A 22,310-nucleotide genomic window follows, 5' to 3' on the forward strand; every position below is an offset into this window, starting at 1 on the left:
CCACAAGAGCAGGGGTCACTACGTTGTATCAAACCTTCCTAAAACTGGCAAGAGTTTCAAACCTCGAATCACCATGGATAGTCTGAATATCAAAGAAAGGTTTGACGTCAGCTACTTTTAAAAGATACTAGCTATCGTGAAAGTTAGAAAAACATGATGAAGTACGCGGTATCGAATTGCATATGAAATACGTCATGAATGAGCCATGACGCTTCCGTGCAACTTGTTGTTACTGGTTTCAGGAGTTTATTCTGTTATGTCGCTGGACGTAAACATTTTTCATTGTTTTGTATACAAGAGAGATGGCTAAGGCTCATACTTATGACGTTCTTTATTGCTCATGAGAACAGGCTTTGGCATAACACACCTCGACATGTGGACATGACCCAAACTGGACGATAACTGGTCCTGCACGTAAATTGGTTATCATCAACGGTTACGTTAGGTATGTTTCTTCGCACCTATAAACCAACTTTTATGCTTTTGTTGATATCAAGCTTGTTGTTCTGTTCAACAGGCCATATACCCATAAGGACCTTAGTGTACCAAGCTGCCTGGCTGTTTGCATCGGGACTGTCCGCTCTGCACTCGAGGCTTGCGTCTGCAACTGAAACACCTCTAAGAATTTTTGCTCGCTGCCAAGTTTGGGAGATCAGCCCTTCCTTCTACAGTCTCGTCAAGCCAGGTACCATTCTTAAAGTCTCCTCGAGAGTACTTCACGCGGGTAAAACGTCAATGATAAGGAGAGGCGAAATAATCGACGGTTCCACCAATCAGGTCTTGATTAAGGGAATCATCCAAGACGTCAACATCAGTAAAGATACGCCCAGACCTGAGCCGTTCCCTGATTGGTTTAAAGAGCACTATTCCTATCTGACGTCACAGCCGCGCCCGGAAACGGTGGAGGCTTTCGAAAAGCCAACTTCCGCTAAGACTTTTATTTACAGGGTTACTGTTCTACCTAGTGATATTGATTATAATGAGCACATTAACCAAAGGCACTACATTCGGTACTGCTTCAACTGTGCTGTTATCGGGGCAAGACAGGGGGCGTACCCCACTGTCAGGGGGGATCCATTTAAACAGGGGGTACGGAAAGTCTCCGTGCTGTACCAGAAGGAATCGCTGGAGGGCGATGTGCTGACTGTAGAGTCCTGGGAAGAGAGTCCTGGTACCTTAAGGTTCCAGGTGAGGAAGGGGAGTGAGAAGGTGGTTCAGGTGACGCTGCAGTTTTCTGTAACGTCCGGTTCTGAGATCGATAAGTCTAAACTTTAACTGTTATCCTATTGTTTATGGAATATAGTTATATACATGAACATATACAAATGCAGACGAGTAAATCAATCCTTTATCAAATACATTTATGTATATACATTGTATGTTCATCTCTTTGAAAAAACTGAATGTCTATCTGCTACATGGAGAGGGAAGATTGAGAAGAATCGAGGAAAATGGGGAACATTATGTACCACTGATACAATGTGTGTTATCATTTGCTCTATGTTTATGGTTATGTTTGATTGGCCTATTTTTAAATCATGTTTGATTTACATGTTTTTCATTAAGTTTCTGATTTGGTCCACTTCATGTTTATTTAAGACAATAAAATAATAAAAGAAAACGTAGAGAGCTGCAACGCTTCCTTATTTGCTGCTAACTTGACACACATAGAAAATGCCCTCCCAAATCATATTACACTACACAACAGAAAATGAATCTCTAAAATACCACAGGAAACGCATAACAACTAATCTCCAAGCAGATCTAACGGTTGCAAAGACCGTATCCAGCTGGCAAAAGGAGTTTTTATTGATTTAGTCAGGCTAGGTAGAGACTATTTTTCTTTAGAAAATCTTATATGACAAAAACTTGACAACAGGAACAAGACACACATACGTCACGATTAGTCTCTTTATTTGATAATGTTTAAAAAGAGACATAATTCAGTACTTGAGAAAGTATCGCTATATTTGTTAACATAAATATAAGTCTGTGTAAAAAGTACAATACCGTTTTCAAGACACCCATGGAAATATATATAATATATATATATTCTGAATAATAACTTACACCTCGAACCTGTTATACATATATGACATATCCCCCTAATACCTGGGAAATACTAAATTATATTGCATTTAAGAGTTTAACAATTATCATTGTTATCAAAATAACATTAGCATTACCGTAAGACAGCTTGTTTCAGCTACCTCAATATATAGCAAACATCCTACCGTAGAATAGCTAACAATTTCAGTGCAGTATCAAGTCTGTTATTGTTGGGCCCCTACAATAGGAGGCTGTACAAATGTTGGAACAGTTACAGCAATGTACATGGAGTTTGGAATTACAATGATTTAACACAGTAACAACAAATTATTTCATTGGTTCTTGGACTTGAAAAAAATCAAGCTGAATTGGAACATCAACATGTAAACAGAGTCTGAGGGGAAAGTTTTGAAGTGAGTATAGTCTGATTTAAGTATTCATCGCAGCAATCTGTTTCTATCTTGTCCTCTCGCTAAATTTCTATTTTACAATGTCCAAGAACCAAAGAAATGAATTATAATGGCCTCAATCACAATTCTCACAGTACTTAGTTGGAGTAGATGAACCCTTCATAATGGTAGTTTGGTAGAAAACCTATTCACTAAATTTACTATATATATATATTATGTACCTTACATTACAACTATTGATAAACCTTCACCACGACTTAACTTACAGTGTACAAAAGAATATAATCTCCATGGTGATACGTCAGCTCCGAAATGTCGCAGGCAACAACTGTCAGTCAATCAATCATTCATAATCCTGTCAAAGATTATCTCCAAGCAGATACATGGATTGGGCTCAATTTTGTAACATCATTTTCCTCATTTTGCATGTCTTTCAAAGGGCACAATTTTTTGCTGATTTTCAACCATAAAATAACAAAAATTGATACAAAGCAGCCAAAAAAGATGTAAAAAATGCACCCAAAACCTTGCTTGGAGATTCTTTAAACATGAAAGGACAAACTGAGTACATATTTCTGCATCATGAGGTATTAATAGGGTAAGAAAGGAAAGCACAACAAAATCAATTTTTTTTGTTTCCACCCATGCAAATATCATATTTTCCTAAGACAAATCTACTGTAATTTTGCCATTCCATTTTAATTTGGGCTTGCCACCAACATTTCAACACTCTTGAACCCAAACGCGTTGAAGACACACATTATGAGATAAATAATGCATTAGTAGAAATGGGTGGCTCCCTCGAGATTCGTCTACTCATTCCTAATAATTACACTTACTGCATTATAACACACAGGGAAAGCATAAGGTGTGAAATTCTATTTTAGCACCCAATCCCGTTAAACGAATCTACCAGAAAAAATGACCAGAATTACCAAATGTTAGAAGGTTTTGGGGTAAAAATGTACAAAATCCTACAAGCAGGGAATAATTTTCCAGAAATAGACAGTATTTGGGGTAAAAACTTACAAAAACGTATTTTGTTGCGCCTTCCTTCCAAATCAAGTTTAGATTACAATGTTTTGTAATTACAAAATAACCAAAATACTTGTACCATTGTCAGTCAGTACTTAGGCCATAACATATCAATAACTTGTTTCATGCGACTCTTGTGCCCCGGTGTCTTTCCCAAACTTAATGTAAAATATAATAATAATAATAAATGAATCCTGATCAGAAATTTACAAATAGAATCAACATGATATAAGTCATTCAATTGCAGGAGCAGCAAAAATTGCCCCCTTTTTAAAAACAAACTATGTTGTCATAAAATCTAAAATGGCATTGCATAGGATAGAATAGCGGTATAAGAGCTGCAGTTGGCAGTCAAAACTACTTAGAATAACTGGCAAGGTAATGGACAGTCAACATGGTGGCAAGAGATCTTGTTACAGGCATAATCTCAAGTTACAAGCTCCGTGTGTGGACATTTGTAAATATAAATCATAGCAGAGGACAGTTTGCTAACTCTCCTTTGAGTTTGCACAAGTAAAACTACTCTCAGTCCATTCTACGCTTTAAGTGATTAAACTGATCTGGGATTTCAATGTGAACTACCACAGGGGGGCTTTAAAACAATGGAAATAGACTGGTTATTTCAACGTTTAGTCAGGGCATTTCCCAACCACTGTCTTCTAAAGCCCTCCGATAGCAGTTTCAGATGAATTCGCATCTAGCAAGCCATATTGGAAGTCTGTTGAATGAATTTTTTTGTTGAATTTTCAGTAAAGTGTAAAAAAACATTGCCTGTTCCTCCCAGCCTAAGTCTGGATGCGTTTGGTGTGGTTCTCTGGCAGCAGACCTTTGGAGCTGTCAGTTTCTTTCACACCCATCAACCAACCTTCGTCCTGAAAGAGAACAAGAAATGCTTTAACCTTTGCATACTAAAGTAGCTGTTTGGCATCCAATTCCCTATTGAATACGAGTTAGGCAGCAGGGAAAAGGTTAATGACAATGACCTTTATTGCATGTCTGTTTCCAATATTGGCTAAATGCCTTAAATTATTGTTAAGTAAAAGGAGAAAAAAATTATGCTGAAGTCCATCTCTATCTACAGAGTCTCTTTCTTCTTAAAACTTGTGTCAAATTTTCAAATGCATACTATTAGTTGTAGTTTCCATTCCCAACATTGGCTTACCGGTAATCACGCATTGAGTTAAAATAAAGTAAAAGGAGACAAAAATCATACTGTAGTTTATCTCTATTTACAAAGCTATTTCCCTCTTCTTATAACATGTGTAGACCAATTTTGAAATGCATAGTAGTTTTTAGATGATAATGTTGTTAACATTTTGACCTTTGTGAACATGTATTTCCAATATATTAGTTATTACTACTGTACTGAATTACCGTGTCAACCACAAATTCAAAGCACCGCAAAAAACTCCCTTTCCCTCCCCAAGAAAACCATCCCGAAAGCAAAAGTCTGATGAAACAATTTCTTACCGCATCGTCCGGATCATCAAAGGGGACAATGTAAATGGTTTCCCCCGTCTGGAAAGACAGCTCGTCGCTGTCACATCTGGTATAACTGTGGGTTGTGATGACCTGAAACAACAGAGGTATGATTTTTATCTGTTACAAAACAGTGAAGGGCTAAACTGCATTCCTGTCCTTTTGTTCTGGACATGCTATAGTCTTGGTATTTTGGGTGGCAGATAGCTTTTGATATACTAAACAAGGAAGCGGTTCTGGAGAATAAACTTTTCTTGTTGCACCTCGTAACTAGCCTGAGTGCCAGCCTTTTTAGCTTCCGTACGCTACCAAAGCTCCGCTCCTCGCCCAATGGAGCTTGGGTAGCGCAGCGCAGCTAGGGTAGCGGACGGAAGCTAAAAAGGCTGGCACTCAGGCTAGTTACGAGGTGCAACAAGAAAAGTTTATTCTCCAGAACCGCTTCCTTGTTTAGTATATCAAAAGCTATCTGCCACCCGTAACGAGGATGAACAATGATGATAATGATGTAGGAAATATGTAGTGTACAATGTAAATGTAGGTATGGGTCCGCTAACAGCTTGTTTAGTAACTTATTTAGATTGAGAGATGAAGGAAACGTACCGAGTACAAGATGTCGTCTGGACGTCCAGGTTTGTCGTTTTCTGTTGGGCTGGGAATTCTGGCAGACCCGTCTGCGATGTTTGGCGCAATGTCTCCGACGGTTGGCGCAACGTCTCCGATGGTTGGCGTGACGTCCGCTTCTAGTTCAACCTTCCCCGGGTCTATGGTAGCGTCTACTGCTGCATCCGGCACATCCTAACAGAAGGCATTAAAGTCTTCATTAAAGCTGTTATTGACTACTGCATTGCGATACTAGAAAACGAAAAGCATCATGTTCGACCTCAGTCTGAGGTCGCCTGCTTTACTTTTACTTCTTTTTACCAATGGCAATAAAGAACTTTTAATGTCTGTTTTGAAACCTCTTGTGTAGGTAACAGATACTTGTACCATGGGTTTCAATATTGTTAGATATCATTTTTACCAACATATGAAAAATTTGCACCAATAGCTTTCCCCAAAACCAATCCATCTACAATGTAGGTCTGATCCTGACAGTGTTTCCTGTTTTCAGCAGAAGAAAAAAAGAAACTTGTAACCATCAGCAGCTCTTTGGGTAACATGTAATAAGAAGCCGAAATTTATCCATTTTAACCTTCAGCCTGATAAGGTAGCTATTTGGCACCAAATCTGTAGTGCTTATGGGATTAGGCAGCAGAGAGAAGGTTAAAATCTGCTGTGCAAAACACACAGAAAGTACAGGGAAAAATACTGCCACCACCACCGGCCACCTCTATCTAAACCACCTCCAAGCCACGCCTCCACCGCCAAACTCCCAAAACCGGACTTACGATCCCTACCATCTTGCGTGCTTTGTTAATCGTTGCGTAGGGCGGTTCTTCCGGTATGTCTGCCGACAGCGACGGCCCATTGGCGGACAGTTTAGCATCTGGTATGCCCGCCGACAACGATGGCGCCTTGGCAGACAGTTTAGCGTCGGGTGAGCTCGCCTTAACGTCCGGGCCGCCTACTTGGACCGACGACCAGCCAGGGATGTTTGCGCTGATCTCCTCGAGAAGCGACGGTTCTTCAACGGAAGGAACTTTCGGTCCTTTGACGTCAGGACCGTTCAGGGAAACGTTGGGGCCGTTGATTGAGGCACTGGGCGCCTCGGCTTTCAAGCTCAAGTCAGGTACATCTGGGGCCGAAACATTGGGGAGGGAAACATCTGGACCCTTAACGTTCGGGAGTGAAATATCAGGACCCTGAACATTTGGGAGTGAAATATCAGGACCCTTAACATTTGGCAGAGAAATATCAGGGCTCTTCAAATCAGGTGACTTGATGTTGGGCCCCTTGATATCAGGCCCCTTGATATCAGGCCCCTTGATATCAGGCGTATTGAAGGAAAGATCAGGGGCCTTGATATTTGGGCCCTTAAAATCGGGTGATTTGAGGGAAACATCAGGGGCCTTGATACCAGGCAGATTCACATCTACCTCTGGGGTCTTTATGTTGGGACCTTTGAGATCCGGAGCAGACAAGTCAGGCATCTTTGCAGAAAGGCCATTAAGACTGGGCATCTTAGCGTCGGGACCCTTAAGATCTACATCAGGGCCATTTAGATTGGGCATGCTGACATCCGGACCCTTAAAATCTACATTGGGGCCTTTGAGATTGGGCATGCTGACATCTGGACCCTTAAGATCTACATTGGGGCCTTTGAGATTGGGCATGCTGACATCTGGACCCTTAAGATTTACATTGGGGTCTTTGAGATTGGGCATGTTGACGTCCGGGCCTTTAAGATCTACTTCCGGGCCTTTGATATTCGGGGCCTTAATGTCTGGAGCGGAAAAATTTGGACCTTTGACAGACATGTCAGGCTTGCTGAACGAAGGTGCGTTGACTGAAAGATTTGGGGCCTCGATGTCTACATCAGGGCCGTTTATAGTGCCACTCGGTCCTTTGACGGAGGGCATTTTCGGTTTTTCGATTCCGACTGAAGGGGTGTTTACTTCCACAGCTGGTGACTTGAGAGAGGGGGCATTTACGGAGGGGGCATTTATGGAGGGGGCATTTATGGAGGGGGCATTAAAGGAGGGGGTGGTAAATGAGGGCCCCTTGACGGACATGCCGGGTACCTTGGCAGACGGCCCTTCGATCTCGCCACTTGGCAGTTTCGGTTTTCCGACATTGACGTCGACTTCGCCGTTCTTCATCTGGAGAAGAAAAAAAAGGTGGTTATCAAAATGACATTTTTGCTAGCAAACTTCATGGGTTGTTATTTTTACAGTATATGTTCAGGCAAAAGATCACAAATGCACACACAAACATGAGTACAGATACACAGACAAACCTAAAACAACAATAAACTTCACTCCCTTGGATTGAAGTAAAATTAATACAATTCAATTGAATTTTTCTACTACCAAATTGTGACACCAGTCATACCCAGTGTTTAGGTCTATTGATTTGTAAGGATAATCAGAGATGTTCTGAAGAAGGATTTATTTGTTTTTATTTGTTACACTCACCGCTGCATGCAGATCTACAGACTTGAATGGATGATTAGTGTTGTTCTGTAGACGGATTTGTTTGTTTATCTATTTGTTTATTACACTCACCCCTCCATGCAGATCTACAGACTCGTATGGATGATCCGTGTCGTTCTGCAGCGAGGGTTTGTTTATCGCAGCCTCAACGACCTCTGCCATTGACGGAGACGCGGGACCTGGTGACCTATGGGAACAGTAGAAAATCAGCTTGGACCAAAATTTTGTCGTGATCCACTATTATTCAAAGCTACGAAGACAGTCAAATTTAGATAAGAAAAAAACAATACAATACATGTAAAATATGAATAATCAGAATAACACAACAAAACACAATACAATGTCAAACATGACTAAACATTGAATAAGGCTGTACCAATTCAATTGGTTGGTTGAACTTCTCAGATTTAAAGAAACACAAAGCTGAACTGACAGACCAACATGAAAGCAGAGTCTATTGTCATATGTACAAATTTTCAAATGAATGGATACTGTCAGAGTACAGCTTTTCTTACAGCTGTCAGCTTTATATTGGCCACTTGCTGAATTTTTATTTTAAAATGTCAGACTATCAAGAAAATTGGCATGGACTCCAGGAGTGCCCCCTTTTGGATCAATTCAGTACTGCAGCTTTTATCAAGTTGCCAGCTAACTACAGCATTCGGCAAGGACTCAGATTTAGAACCTAAAGCCATGCATGAACAAGGTTCTCTATTCACAACAACAGTCGACATTTCAGTGACCATCTGTCACCTTCCTCAGGGCATACAGCTTCCTTAATCCAACGAAAGCTACTGTCCTCTCTGTCTATCCCCTTTGCCCTATCCCAGTCTATTACACAGAGATTTAAAGGAATCTAGAGCATTTTATGAGGCTTGAAACTTGACTAAAAAAACTCCAATTTTTAGTCATCCCTACACATAGTAAGTTTCAATAACACTATACCATTACAAATCGACATTAAAGGAGGAGAGATACGATGTCATTGTGTGGTGAGAACTGACAGAAAATCCAAGCGCTATAATAGACTGATCCTGACTGCCCATCACAATTAGCGGTTCGACTAATAAGAAAGTTACTGCATGCCTGTCAAATAGTTGCATTTTTATGTTTTAATTTTGCATTTCTACGTTTTGACAAGAATTCCGCACGCAAATGTGGCAAACAGTGGCCTTTAATGTCAATTTCATAAAGATTACAGCAACAAGAATATTTCCAGTTTTCAATCCTAATAAAATGCTCTGGGTGCCTTTAACTGCTTGTGTAAAAAGTGTAGATATTTTCCTAAGCATACCTGGGTAGCCTCTTGGTTGCAAACTTGCCCGTGTTGGCCTCCTGTTGGAGTTTTTCCAGTGTGTCTCCCAGTCTGCTCTTCAACTGTGTATACAAAATCACAAAGTACCATTGTCAATCCCAAACAAGATAAAATACCCACTACATGTAAACTTAGAAATTGTGTGGCAAGGGTTGGCAAAAAAAATCACTTATTGTCCTGGGTGCAAATGCCCCGTAAAACAACAAATAAATAATCAAGTACTAAAACGAAACAAATCAGTTCAACCAATTAGAGAGTGGATACATACATCCTAAGCTTCAAAGGTTTGCATTTGTACGCTTTTGCTTTACATTCCTGAGTTTTGAAGGATGTTTTCATCCATCCATTCATTTATTCATCTATTCATTACATGACTCCTGGTTGTGTACTTACAAATTCACTAATGTACTGTTTTAAACGCTAGTCCCTGCATGTCTGTGTGAATACTGTGTGGAAAACAAGAAATAAACAAACAAACAAACCTGGCTCATGTCTGTGTGGAAGCGCTGTTCGCTGCTGAAGAGTGCCTGGAACGTGGAGACATAGAAACCGATGCGGCTGTCGTGCAGCGCGGGAAGCTCGTCCATCAGACCGTTGTTCACGTCGTCATAAACCTTCTTCGCCTTCTGACATTCGTCTTGGGCCTGGAATAGAGGTCATACAGAGGTCAAACTTATGAGGAAAAGCTTACATTGTAGTGTACCAGAAATCTAGGCCATGACAATTTATTTCCTTGATTCTCGAACATTCTTAGAATCTCGACATATCAACCTAGGTAAAAATATGATTTTTTCCCCCCATACTTAGGCCAGACAAATTCATTTCTTCGGTTCCCGGACATTTTAGAGTTAAGATTTTGCAAGCAGTCAAGATGAAAACAGAAGGCTGGGAGGAAAACTTGCATCTTACTATATTGCATAAAAATCTCAAAAAGACAGCAAGCAGACATGATAAAAGCTGAGGGTATTGACATAATCTTCAATATGACGTTAGAACTGAGTGCTCCAAGGCATAAACCTGGTCCTCAGGTTTTGTTTTCATTACGTTTTTCCAGTTCAACATGTCTGGAAAAAAACGAGAACCAAAAAAATCAAATTGGTGTAGCCTTAGAACAGAACTGTAGATAGAACAGGAACAGAGTGACATTGTCACAGAACTTCTTCTCAAATAGAAAAAACTAGTATATTGGAGTTCTCTTGTATACTACGATGTGACATTTTTCCACAGAAGATTACAGTTTTCCAAATATCTTGACCTCTGTGAGTAAGAAACACACCTTGTGTAATTTTGCTTCGTCTCTCTTCTTGGACTGCTGTGCTGTGGCGAGGGTGTGTCTGGCTGCGTCAAAGTCAACAAGTTTTCTGCCCCGCTTTGCTATCCTTTGCTGCGGAAACACATAGATGAAACATTTTGTCAGTCACATGAACAAAATTTTTGAAAACTGTAGGAATCTCTGCTTAATAACAATCTTTTCTTTGCAAATTCATGCCCGTAGGCTAATTACAAGGGTACAAACAGTAGTAAGGTAACAATGGTAACGAGTGTCTATTCTGTGCATCTAGCTAATGTTTCTACATACAACATTACAACAGCTATCAACACATATACATAATGCTGTGACAATCTGTCAGATTTCATTTTACTTTTGTCTGTCGTGACAACAAAGTCATTTTCAATTAAAGGTAAAAAATGTGGTGAACGAATTTTCGTGTTCAGGTGATAAAGATATAAAATCCTCATCAATTTTTCTGCCCATTTTTCTTGCCTATGAATGGTAAGATAAAACTCAGTGTGCTCTCCCCTCTTTGATCAGAGTCAAAACTAGTCAAATCATCAGCTTCCTTGTAAATTCAATTCATCTGAACTACAACTAACTTCATTTTTCCCTAGAATTGTCGTAGAGTGGAACTTGTTGCCACCAAGTATCCTCGTTAGATAGCTTTAAACAACGCTTACAGCTAGATGTACAAAGGTTAGGTGTGACAGGTTGTAATATATCCAGCTGCTGTCGCGCCGCGTGCCTGCAAAGCTAATATACATGTAGATACAGATACAGACACAATGTGACTAACCTAACCCGATAAATTATTTTACCCTTGACTGACCTTGACCTCTGGAAACTGGCTCTGATAGGTGTTGACTGGTGAGAGGACCTCCCGCGTGACTTTCTCCTGGTAGTCGGACCACAGTAGGTCCATACTGTCCTGAGCGTTCAGTACTTCGTCCTTATCCGGCCAATCATCGCCGTACGCTTCGCTCAGAGCATCGTTCAGGTTTTTGCTGGCTAGTGACATTGCTGGGGGAAAATGAAACATCAGAAGGTAAATGAAACATCAGCGTGGGAAGCCTGCATAGACAAGTGTGTTGGGAAGTTTGAATCCCGGGTGTTGTCGCTCACCCGAATTGCCCGCTACTGGAAAGGGTTGCAGTTCTTAGTACGGGACGTTACGCCGTGGTCCACTGTTCATTGAACTTGTCAACAAAAGCAAGGTACTGTACAATATGAACCAGTAAATACTGTACATATACAGTACTACATAGCATCTACTTATCCGTCTGGACTGGATGGAGATCACTTTCTTTCTCCTGTATCTTTTATCACTTGTTTTCTAGTTTGTGCATTTGGCTTGTGGTATTTACTAGGGATTGAAATTTGTGAAAGAAAAACTTTTGTTGTGGGAAAAGAAATTGAAATCCCAATTTATATTCCATATCAGACTTGTATTTTTGAGCATGCCTTGCTTAACTGTATAACTTGTTGTTCACCTACCTTTAACACTAGTTGCATAGTTTTTCAGCTCCTTTTGAAGTTTGACTGCAGCTGCCTGGATCACACAAGAAAGAGAAATTATTTACCAACATAATTATACATTAGACAATTCACAAAGAGTACAAATCACTGAATTCTGTTAACTTCAACTACTTTTCATGTATTGCAAATTGAATAGTTTGTTTCTGTATGCATGGTGTTTGATAAATGTATAATAATACTAGACTTGATTTCTTAAGCCATAAACCACTTGTGATAAATTTGAATTTGGAAATCCAAACAGCCGGATTGGAAGCTTGGAAGAACTCACTTTTACAAGGAACCACTAAAAAGTGATTAAAAAGCATGACTCTTGCTCTCGTTGGTTGACATGGGTTTTGAAGTTGTAAACTTTACCTGTTGGTTGTTAAAGTTGCCGACATAGTCCTGGAATGTCTCATCTTTTTCCGACTTGTCTGCCTTTCCGATACTCTGTAAGAACTGATACACAGAGAGAAAAAGGACACAAAATTAGATGATTAGAATACATTGAATTTGAATTCTTGGTTCGTCCATCAAAAAGACATTTAAGGATTCACAAAATCTCAGGCAGTTGATAAAGCCTGATTTAAGTTTTCCTCCCAGTCTTCTGTTTTCATGTTGATATGTTGCTGAATTTCTATCAAAGACCTATGCAAGAACTAAAATGATAAACTGCTTACAGTGGCAAAACAAAATTACTCAGACAGCTTATTAGATTCAAACTCAGTTTTATTTAAAGGCCAAAGCAGTAGAATTGGGTAATCAGTTGAATTGTTGTTTGGTTTCAGAAAATAGTTTCCTTAAACAATAATAATATGTAGAAGAAGCACAACATAGTAACAGAGCCTTAACGTTTGGTTTCTGCCTCCATGCACACAACAGTTCAAGGAAGTTTGAGTTCTCACAGTTCATAATCTTGGAACGGATGGTCATTTTGTTTGAGAAACATGCAACTTCCTTAGAGTAACTTACTAGTAGACCACTGTAAATCTCCAAATGTTTGCAGTGTTTTAATTTCACTTGACCTCTCCACCGCAAATTCTGTGACACTGCAGATATATGCTCTTCCAAATGTTATACTACTGTACTAGTAGTATTTATTTCACCACGATTCAGTTAAAACACTACAAAAACCAATTTCCCATCCTTAAAAGTCCCTGCGAAAATTGATGAATTCACAGTATTTGGGAGGAAGAGATTAGAGGAGTGACCTGGAGCTAGGATATTATGGAGACCAGGCTACCAAATTATAGCTTTTCGCATTTCCTACCAATAGCTGTTATTTCCTGGCCGGTAAATTACAGGTTTCATGTAGGGATTTTGCAGTTCTAAGAAGACTGTGAATGAGCAGTCATACGTACACTGTAAATTTGGTTTATTTCATGGTGTGGAAGGGAAAATAGGTTTTCGCAGTGTTTTGAATTTTAGGTTGATGCAATTCTGTATTACACTGTCACACATACATTGTAAAGTAGCAAATAGCAATACAATGGAAACAGATTTTCATAGTTTCATGAATTTGTGGTGGAGACACTGAGAAAATAAAACCTCCAGGAAAGTTTCAAGATTTAAAGTGCACCTGGCCTAGTCTTGTTTTTCTCACAATATTGGGAAAATGTCCAACGACAAAAAATCTGCACATGATCCTTATAAAGTTAATATTCATTTGTATATTCTCAGATTTGATGTTTTTTTTTCAAGACTCGGGAGCTATAATAGGTCTGGATTCCAGGCTACCGCAAATTTAGAACACAGGGAATATTCATAGCATGCATTTCCAATGGACTAATACTGTACTACAGAATTGATTCCATGGCAACTGTAAAACACTGAGACAATCTCCTTTCTGTTCTACAGTGAAAATAAAACCACTGCGAAAGTAACTAATTTCACAGTATATCATGTCCCTGGAAAACACTAACCCAGACTATTCTTCACTCTTAGTTACTCGTTATAATTGTTTGGTTCATTTCATACTGTCTGCTCATACATGTGTCCATTCAACTGCAAATCAGTGCATTTATTGATTTAATATTTCATTTACTTCAGTTCCCATGAGAGTGAAGTATTGTTTTGGGACCTGTCTATCTGTCTGTCTGTCTGTGTTTGTATTTCTGTAATAGATGAGTTTTTAAAGTCTGTCTGTGTGTGTGTGTCTGTCTGTCAGTGTGTGTCTGTCAGTTTCTGTGTATTTCTGCAATACATACATAATATACAGAGTTGCGTGAGGGTGTGTGTGTGTATGTGAAGTCTGTCATCTCCCAGATTATCTTATTTAGAATTGCATGACTCTCAAAACCATTATGGCTTAACTCCCTGCAAGTCGCGTGCAAATCTCAGCTCAGAACGCTGACTGGTAGACTTTATGACTAAAAGCACCTACAATGAGATCCAATACATTAGTTGTCTGCTACAAGTTAACAACAATCTATTTAGATTGTTGCACATTTCTCAGCAAAAATGCAGCAAGCGGACTGTTGAAGATGAAAACAAAGGGCTCGAAGGAAAATTTGAATCTGACTGTTCACTCCCTAAAACTGTGAGTACCAAGGTACAGACTTTCCCCTCAGACCAATTACTAGTATCTGATTAAAAATTCCTTCCTCAGACTTTGTTTTCGTGTCGATATTCCTCTTCGGCATTACTTTATCACATATGAGAACAAAGATATTAGACCAGTGAAGGCTCAAACTGCTATAGACTAGATTCATAAAGGTGTGGAAAGAGTTCCTGTAACTTATGTGTAAGTGGAGGAGCCTCCTACCTGACAGTAAACTCTACTCTGTATGTGTGGCGTTAGGCAGACAACAACACAACAGCGGGAGGGCACAGAAGCCATACTGCTACATACCAGTAGTTCTTTTGAGATGACAGAATGAATATAAACAACTTATGACTTGACAAGCTGAAAGAATACTGGCTCTTAATTTTATATTAGTTATTAAGTTGTTTGGTCACTTGACTTTTCAGGAAGATTGCAGTAGGACAGTCAAAATTATGTACACTGACTTTTTGTGTTTGTTTGTTCGAACAAAGTTTTAACACTTAGTAATTAATAAGTTAGTAATACTGCAGAAAACAGACTGATATACAGTATTCCCAGTCCAACTCTGTACTGTTAACTTGGTTATGCAGCATGGAGAAGGTTAAAAAGGCCAAGAAGAAGCAATATTTAGGGAGGGAATGAGGAAGCCGCATAGTTCAGGTGTTTCCTGTATGTACGAGTCACCTGCCAGCATCAGACAACACACCTGAGTTTACAAATTAAAGCTTCTTCAGTACTTTTTACAACTAACAAAGTTTAACACAACTTTGACTTTTCAAACCAACTGTATAAACCTTATAATAATTAAGTTTCTTTCTATCATTTCTGTCTGAATTTTATAACAACATGCCTATGGCTGAATTTGCTAACACCAGCAAGGTTTCTAGTGTATTTGTTGTCATACAATGTATGTCACACTGCTGCATATATAACATAGTTCTTGTTTGAGATCACCTGTAACCATTCAATAACATAACAGTTTACAGCTAATTCTCTATTTCGTTCACAACTTCCTTGTGAGTTTGAGGACTTTCAAACAAACTACAGACACCTTTTTTTTCAGATTCAACTTTAACAGAAAGTTTCCATGTACAACTAAAGGGGGGGCATTGGCTATCAGAAGTCATACTACTACACAGTAGGACACGAGTACAGTCCTTTCTTTCTTTGTATCACCTGCTAGCATTAGACAACATACCAGTCAAGAGCCGACACTTTATTGATTCACAACTTCTGTACAGGATTCAGTGGTTTCCAAACAAACTTCAGACATCTTTCCATTCCAAATTGAATTTTCAAACAGAAAAGGTTCCCAGATCTTGCAGCTTGAACTAGAGGGAGGGGCACTTGTCAGAAGCCACGCATATCTTGTATAATAACATACCGGTAGTTGGTATTTTCTATGAGTCACCTGTATGCAATACAGTAGACAACAAGGCAGTCTAAAACTAACTATAAGAAGCCATACTGCTACATACATTGTACTAATTTGTAGTTCTTGTTTTTTCTGTTATATGTCATTTAAATTACATACCTGTCCACATCTGACACTTCATAATTCACAACTTTTAATTCTGTTCAGGATGCAGTGACTTTTAAACAAACTACAGACAGCTTTCTTGTATTTCAGGCTGAATTTTTAACAGGAAAGGCTCCTAAAGCTATAAGTTAAACTACTGGGAGGGGTACTTGTTGTCAGAAGCCATACTGCTACATGAATAACATAGATCTTGTTTGTTTCAGTCATCTGTAAGCAATATACAACACAGAAGTTTAACACCCTGTTCATACACAACTTCTGTGTGGGCTCACTGACATTTAAACAAAGTACAGACACCTTCCTTTGATTTTACAATCATCTTTTTTTACAGAAACTGTTCCAACTACTCCTACATCCAAAACTAGAGGGAGGGGCACTTGCTGTCAGAAGTTGTATACATTGCTACATATATAACATAGTTTTCTACATGTCATCTGCAACCGTTTGACAACACTGCAGTTTAAAACTAACACCCTGTTCATACACAACTTGTGTGAAGGTTCACTGACTTTCAAACAAACTCCAAACGTCTTTCTTTCATTTCGAAGAACTGTTTGAACAGCGAGTTTCGTACGTCCAAAAATACCATGGGGCTGTTTTGAATATATTTGTCTGTCGGGACTTGGATGGGGAAGAATGGCAGGAATGGAGGGTCTATTTGCACAACAAACACACCAAACATGTGTTATCTGTCGTGTGCAATCCTCACGCCCCTGTAAAAAGTACACACCGACTGTAGCTGGCTCAAATAAAACGTAAGAAAACTAGGGATATAGGCTGCGTTACACGCGACATTTCAAGAGGTCGTAGTTGATAATCAGGGTACGCAAATTGTAGGTTTGATTCGGTAGCGATTCTAAAGCAAGGCAAGAGGAATTTCACAGGAATGCAGGTGTCAGAATTCAGCCAGGGGCTATTTGTTCCCAATCTACAATCAGAGCTCTCAGTCCAGTTGGGAAATGATCGATCAACACGTACAGTCTTACTACAAAACGATTGGGAATTTGATGGCTTCTGTGGCCATCTTCTTTATTGGATTGTCATGTCCTTTTTGTCCTCTAAATGCTGGTAATTTCAAATCTGGACAGACACTGGGAATTGGGGCAAACTAATTAACCTAAAAGCCCTGGATACTGCAACGGTGTATTTTCAGTAGTAATTTTCTACCTGTCAACTGAAGGACCGTGTTTTACTCTGCTTTTAGAGCTTGATAGATTTTTGCTCCAAATTTTCAACTTGTCTTTCCAAATCGATAACATCATTTTCAAAAACTGATGAAATCTTTTCTGATTTTTCATAATTCAGTAAAACAAATGGGAATATACTCTAACCTCTCAAACAAACGTACCGGTACGTTTATTTTTTTTCGCCTATAGTTCCACCCGGTACGTTCTTAATCTAGACGGTACGTTTATTATTTTTTGAAAAATTGAGGCTTTGCAAACCAGGAATCCCTCTAAAATCGTAAGTTAAGGTTTATCTGCCCATATTTCCCCGGTATTTTTGCTCGTAATTCGCTATTTTTCGGCCTACCGGCGTTGATTTTCTCGCCGCTTTGACGGCCTTGTGAAAAGTATCCTGGCGGCACTCGTAACATATCGGTCTATATCGCTATGACGCTACAAAGTAAACCGGAAAAAAAGACGCGACATTGACATTTTAAAATACAATTTTCATATAAATAACTTTGATAGTCTCTGTTTATATCGTAAACCAAAGCACGCTGATCAAAAACGTGTGGAGTAGGGTGCACGCCTGCACGGGGAATAATAATTTCCTGACCACTATATCCGTAGTATCGGCAGCGCGGCGGAAGAATTATTTGTTCGCAGAAGACATGTAACACGTTAAAAAAACAATCATAACTTAACTTCCCTTGTGATATGTGTTTTGAGGCCACAAAATCTCTAAAACGGCAGAAATATGTCCGATATGATTCGGTAAACAACAGCGCGAAATCGCGAAATATGGCCGCCACTCTCAGGCATGGCGACAGTAAAACTAGCAGCATATTGCGTAGTGCGGATACCGATCTTTAAAATGATACCGTAAACGCATGGAAATATTATATTTTTTGGGCAACGATAGACACACAAGGCCATATTTATTTTCAGAGGGTTCATTTTTTAAAATAATCGTAAGATTTTCCCAATTTAGGCAGTTCATCGCGGGTTTCTAGTGTCAACACGTAATGGGTAACTTCTTAGTATGTGCGGTCTGTGACGTTGAGCTACTTTTACAGTCGATCTCTGTTCAATATTGTGGGATTTACCGCGGGAACTCGAAATCCGAGCGTCTCACTTTGTTTTCGACGCTATGGAGCAAAAGTTTATAGACATATTTCTTTTGTGGAAGGACTGTGATCATATTTGTGTTTTTTTGTGGTTGATGTCTTTAGAAAATATGATCAGGTACATTTAACTTAAGTACTCTGATGATTTTTGTTATATGACACTGATTGTCAGTCATAATAAAATGATATAACAATTTTCTTTGATCACTTGCTTCAAGTTCCAAGTAGAAAAAGCATGTATCATGTACATTTTCACTTGTTGAATTTGAAAGCACCGTGGTCCCCGGTTAGGGGTCATAGCGGGGAACCTATGCCCAATTTTTCAATATTACTATTATATTTTACGAAGAGGCGAGGAAGATCATCATGATTTGAACAAGCTTAGAATGGACAGTTATTCTGTTCAATATCTATATACTTTAGGTATGGCATAATTGACTAAATATAAGTTACTTACCTGCTTATTATCTTATTTCCCTCTGACAGTCACAGTTGTACATGTATGGACACAGTTTACCTAGCCTCGACTGTCGATTTTTGAAATTTTCCGGGGGGGTACTTTTATTCCAGGGGGTACTTATATTACATTTTGAAGATTTGTCCGGGGGGTACTTCTATTCCAGGGGGTACTTCTATTTGAGAGGTTAGAGTACTACCATCATCTTCTACCAAAACAAATAAAGAAAAAACAAAATTATTGTTAATTTTGAGACACTACTTGAACATTTGTTTGTATACTTGAAGCAAGGGCAAAGGATCCCTATATAATTGAATAACAACTGTTTCAAACCTTCAATTGGTTGGGTGTAATTTGGAGTAAAACCACTAGCTATAATCCACCCTGACCCTGACACAGATAACACAACTTGTAACAAAAAAGTAAAAGTACAGACTTTTCAACTGTGATAGCTATGGTCAGAAGATGTAAAATGAGCATTACTTGATTACCTAGACTGTCCTGAGTGTTATTATGAAGTCAATAAAAAGAGATCTTACACTAGATAATGGGTCCCAAGAACTGTCATCTATGAATTCAAGTTGGCAAAGTCTAATTCCCATAAAATCTAGAGTTCTAGAATCATATTCTTATGTTGGGCAATACCAATTCACTCCCTTGCTTCCTTATTGAACATTTTGAGGCAAAATTTCAGGAGGTTGAAAAGAAAATAGAGGACTGTGAGGAAGACTTGAATCTGTCACCATCTGCTATTCCCTGATACTCCGTTTTTGTGTTGATTTTACAAAAAAAGCATTTGGTTTATTATTTGGTTTACTTTAATATCATTCTTCAAAAGTCTAGAATCAAGAAATATCACATTAGCATGACTTTACGATAGAATTCCACAACAGAAGGTACAATACCACAATCAACCAACAGGTTACAACAATTTCAGCTGGATTTTCAAGGAAAGCTGCACCCTTTGACTAGTTTGAGGTATTTATGTGATTGGAATGTAGATTATTTGAAAGGCATGCCGGACAAAGTTTATCCTTGGTCCAAGGCCAACCTGAATGCAGTGGTTCCCAGGCCAAACCAAATATATTTATTGTTTCTGACACTTATTAAAGCAACACTTTTAATTTGCTGGTCACAAAAAAGCTAAGCTGGAAGCCCAACATGAAAACAGAGCTCAAGTTTAAAGAGAGAGTCTGTACCTCACCTTTAAGTAACTGTTTCAGAGAGTAAATATCATATAGTTAGACAAAGCTAAATCCTCCCAGCACTACAACTTTGCTTTAATCTTCACTTTAAAATGTTGATCTGACATAATAAGTGTGAAGAAAATTGTAAACATCTTAGTAGTACACAACTTCAAATGCCATCAACACATATTCTGGCCCTGTGTATTATCAATATCAAATTCTGTCTTCTGAGACGAATAAAAAACAAGTGTACTTGAGCATAAAGGCACTTTCAGATATACAAAAGTCTCAGACCTAATATACAGATCTGTCAATCATAACTTAAGAAGAATGTTGTAGTCTAATCTTAACACTTCCTGTCAATTTTTTAGGTGATAATTACATTATGAACAGACAAGGGAAATGGGACACTGAAATACTTATTTGTAATGAGAATCTTTTGAGAAATCATTTTATGACTGCGCAGTGCTCGTGATAATCCTTCTCCTTGTTGATACAAACAGCTATTGTGATGACCATGATCTGCCAAGGTGTCTTCAAGACAACAGTAATTAACAGGTGTGAGGAAGATGGGAGGGGACCGTCAGACACCTCGCAACAAGTTTACACCAAAACTCGGAACACCATCAACAACAACAAATAACACTAGAGCGTCTAGATCGCGCTATGTGCAGCGAAGGAGAAGAGTTTAAAGGGGGAAAAATTCGCCTGTGGCAGGGAACATTTTTGTGCAGTGTGTGTGCAGTGCGCCCCGGGGGACTGAGGCAGTGCCCGGCTTTAGTAAGGCAGCGAAGCGTGGACAAACCTGTTTCTACACACACCAAAAACTCGCCCCGCAACTTACCATTAAAATACCCTTCTGTTACCACACAGGGCTCAAATTCGAGCTAGTTTAGCGATTTTTCAGGCTAGATTGGTCGGTTTGGGTACAGGAGCCTGCCAAAGTTCGCGTGGGGAGACTTCAAGGTGGATCTGAGCTCGCAGAATTTCTACACACACCCAAACACACCTGACAGCTCAAAATTCATCAACTTTTCATCTCAGCGAAGATGTCACTCCGGCGCTTCGGGCCGGTTTTCCGCCTTAAACCGCGCTAACCCTCAGATTCATTTACATCCCCGGATAACACAAGACGTCTTCTAACTCCTGCATCTTTAAGACGTGTACTCACCCTTTCCTTGGCGCGCGTGGCCCGTTTGATGCTCTTGGCGAAGACCCCGCCTTTCGCTTCCCGGCCCCCTTCCGCCATCTTGACTCTTCCCGATGGGAACCTGTCCGCGCGGGGCATCATGGGACGGTCCTGACGGGACATTCCAGCAGACCAGTGGACTGGGACAGGGGGCTCTGATGGGGGCAGACCAGTGGACTAGGACAGGAGGCTCTCATGGGGGCAGACCAGTGGACTGGGACAGGAGGCTCTGATGGGGGCAGACCAGTGGACTGGGACAGGAGGCTCTGATGGGGGCAGACCAGTGGACTGGGACAGGAGGCTCTGATGGGGGCAGACCAGTGGACTGGGACAGGAGGCTCTCATGGGGACAGACCCAGTGGACTGGGACAGGAGGCTCTCATGGGGACAGACCAGTGGACTGGGACAGGGGGCTCTCATGGGGACAGACCGCCAGTGGACTGGGACAGGAGGCTCACATGGGGGAGACCAGTGGATTGGGACAAAACAAGAATTGTATTGTATTGCCATTTGGACTTGGCAGCAGTTGCATTACATATACCGTAGCATCAATATTTGGATAACCCTCCGAGAACCTACCAAATAAATTACAGCCAGGTGTAATTACATACTATTACAACAACTAAGACAAACTTTAACTGGGGCGATGTTAGGAACTCGTCGATTGAGCTTAAAAGCCACATTTGCTATGTGCTGCTACATACTTGTTTGTCTACTTAGCAACTTCATTTTCCACTTGCTTTATTTGGGTCAAAAATAGACTTTGATCTCTGGTAACTATCCCATCGAATAGAAATCCATACTTAAGTTTGAAAACAGTGTCTTTAGAAACATGGAGTGATGTTAGGAAATCTAGGAATAATATCATGATTTTCAAAAGAATGTTTGTAGCGTTTGCGTGAGAAGTGAATTTTCAACCTTGACAACT

The 22,310-nt window shown here is 39.7% G+C and overlaps 1 protein-coding gene across 4 annotated transcripts; it reads right to left on the reverse strand.

Annotated features, from left to right (window-relative positions):
* Positions 1-1,897: 1,897 nt before the first annotated feature.
* On the reverse strand, positions 1,898-21,490 carry LOC136446564 (myc box-dependent-interacting protein 1-like). 4 transcript variants are annotated; one of them, XM_066445003.1, is made up of 13 exons: positions 21,365-21,490; positions 12,547-12,630; positions 12,151-12,205; positions 11,486-11,676; positions 10,657-10,764; positions 9,863-10,024; positions 9,360-9,442; positions 8,138-8,252; positions 7,595-7,732; positions 6,362-7,564; positions 5,574-5,768; positions 4,965-5,066; positions 1,898-4,366 (listed from the first exon to the last, which is right to left on the reverse strand). In XM_066445003.1, exons 1-13 carry the CDS (start codon positions 21,482-21,484, stop codon positions 4,280-4,282), a joined length of 2,643 nt encoding a protein of 880 aa, XP_066301100.1. In that variant the 5' UTR covers positions 21,485-21,490; the 3' UTR covers positions 1,898-4,279. The 4 variants fall into 4 exon arrangements, with proteins under 4 accessions (XP_066301100.1, XP_066301101.1, XP_066301099.1 ...); XM_066445004.1 differs by having other exon boundaries at positions 6,362-6,861; positions 6,892-7,732; XM_066445002.1 differs by having other exon boundaries at positions 6,362-7,732.
* Positions 21,491-22,310: the final 820 nt, after the last annotated feature.

Source organism: Branchiostoma lanceolatum, chromosome 12 (genome assembly GCF_035083965.1).
Source record: "Branchiostoma lanceolatum isolate klBraLanc5 chromosome 12, klBraLanc5.hap2, whole genome shotgun sequence".
Lineage (NCBI taxonomy): Eukaryota > Metazoa > Chordata > Leptocardii > Amphioxiformes > Branchiostomatidae > Branchiostoma > Branchiostoma lanceolatum.